General features: G+C 37.4%; 1 protein-coding gene across 5 annotated transcripts in view; it reads right to left on the reverse strand.

Annotated features, from left to right (window-relative positions):
* Positions 1-1,619, reverse strand: part of WDR33 (WD repeat domain 33) — a 98,477-nt gene that overhangs the window by 80,517 nt on the left and 16,341 nt on the right. For all 5 annotated transcript variants that reach the window (XM_025209556.1, XM_025209553.1, XM_025209568.1 and 2 more), the window contains exons 3-4: positions 894-962; positions 344-448 (exon numbers count right to left, since the gene is read on the reverse strand). In XM_025209556.1, the coding sequence (XP_025065341.1) occupies positions 344-448; positions 894-962 (174 nt within the window). The remainder of the gene's footprint in view (positions 1-343; positions 449-893; positions 963-1,619) is intronic.

Below are 1,619 nucleotides of genomic sequence, written 5' to 3' on the forward strand. Positions count from 1 at the left end.
ACCTACAAGGATGCTGCCTTTAGATGGCCTCTTTTGCCTGTAGATGGCCACTGAAGTCAGTATTTAGGAACACTGACAAAAATGGCTTTGAAGAAATCAGACCATGCAAACGACAAAAATAAACCTGACTTATACTTAACATCTCATTTTCCAAGATCTCTGTGAAAGAGGTGAGCCACATCAATTCTGTTTCTGAAAGCCTTTAAGTGCACACACCTTTTCCCTGCTAATCAGTTTTTATTTTTTTATCTAGCTTTTCTCTTTTTAACTAAGAAGTATGCTGTTGATTACAAGTTAGCAAGCTGGAGAATAACTCTCTAGGCAAAGCCAACACAATACTTACCCTGACAACAAACACTGGACATTTTACTTTATTGGTAGATGTCCTAACAAATTTTGTTGTTACAGCATTCATAGGGTTATTCAGCATTCCAATAGGAGGGACCAGCTGCAAAAGAGGAAAGAAACAAGAACATTAGCTACAGTTTCAATCTGTAACCTTGGAAACAATGAAAAAGCAGGAAAGTCCAAAAACCCTGTTTTTGAAAAGAAATAAATCAGTGAAACTGAAAATGTCTGTTTAGAAGATTTTTCTTTTCCATCTCACAGACACATGCTGAGCCATCATCTCAAATGCAAACAACCTTTCAACACGGGCTTTAGCAAACCTGTTATGCTAAAAGAGAACTGAATAACTCCGAGTAAGCCCACCAGGCTCTCTTCCTGGGACAAACATTTCTTTAGTGCAGGGTAATACAGTATGACACAAACATTTTTGTCACCTCTCAAAGGCAAAAATTAACTTGGTGTTACACAGGTAGAATTTTACATTTTAGGGAGAAGAGTATTATTGTCCACAAAAAAATTTCAACATGGAGAAAGGATTTACTTACATCATTATAATATCCTGCATCAGGCTGGATTGCTCTCATATCTCGCTGGTCTCTTTGCCATACTCTATTCTGTAAAAAACAAAAAAGCTGACATTATTGATGCATTCAAATGTTACTGAGCAGAACAAAATAGGAAGAATTTTATGAAGAGCATGTTTGAGAAATGCTGCATCCATTGAGTAAGTTCTGAAATAAATTCAAGTAGAAAATTTTTGGCTTTGACTTGTAGACTTTACATCCTTAGGCAGAAGGGAGATGAAAAAGGATTTTAAGGAAAATTTAATATCTGAACTATTTGTTATAACAGCATCCAAAGGCTCCAGTCATGGTTGTGACCACTACTCTCCATGTATTGCGTATCCTAAAGTAAAAATTGTACATAAAACACTGAAAGGTAGTTTAGTAAGCTGCATTACCCAAAGGAGACACAAAACTGGTCTCCTGTTTTTTAGGTCACTAAGAATGGACATTCCTATACAAGCAATACCTTCAGCTCTTACAAGAACTTTGCTCTGCAGTAATCAATCTACATAACCTAGGATCTGTGTTAACAATCTTTTGGGCTAAGTACAGACACTCAAAAAGCCCAAGGCTGAATCAATTCAATCCTTGCAGGTCAGTCTAAGCTGCATAGATTGAACCAATAAGCAAGTGAACAGACATTCACTTTTGATTCTGGAAATGCAGCCACATGCCTGCAGTAGCCTAGGCCAGAAGCTGGGGGGG

Source organism: Alligator sinensis, unplaced genomic scaffold, assembly GCF_000455745.1.
Source record: "Alligator sinensis unplaced genomic scaffold, ASM45574v1 scaffold237_1, whole genome shotgun sequence".
NCBI lineage: Eukaryota > Metazoa > Chordata > Crocodylia > Alligatoridae > Alligator > Alligator sinensis.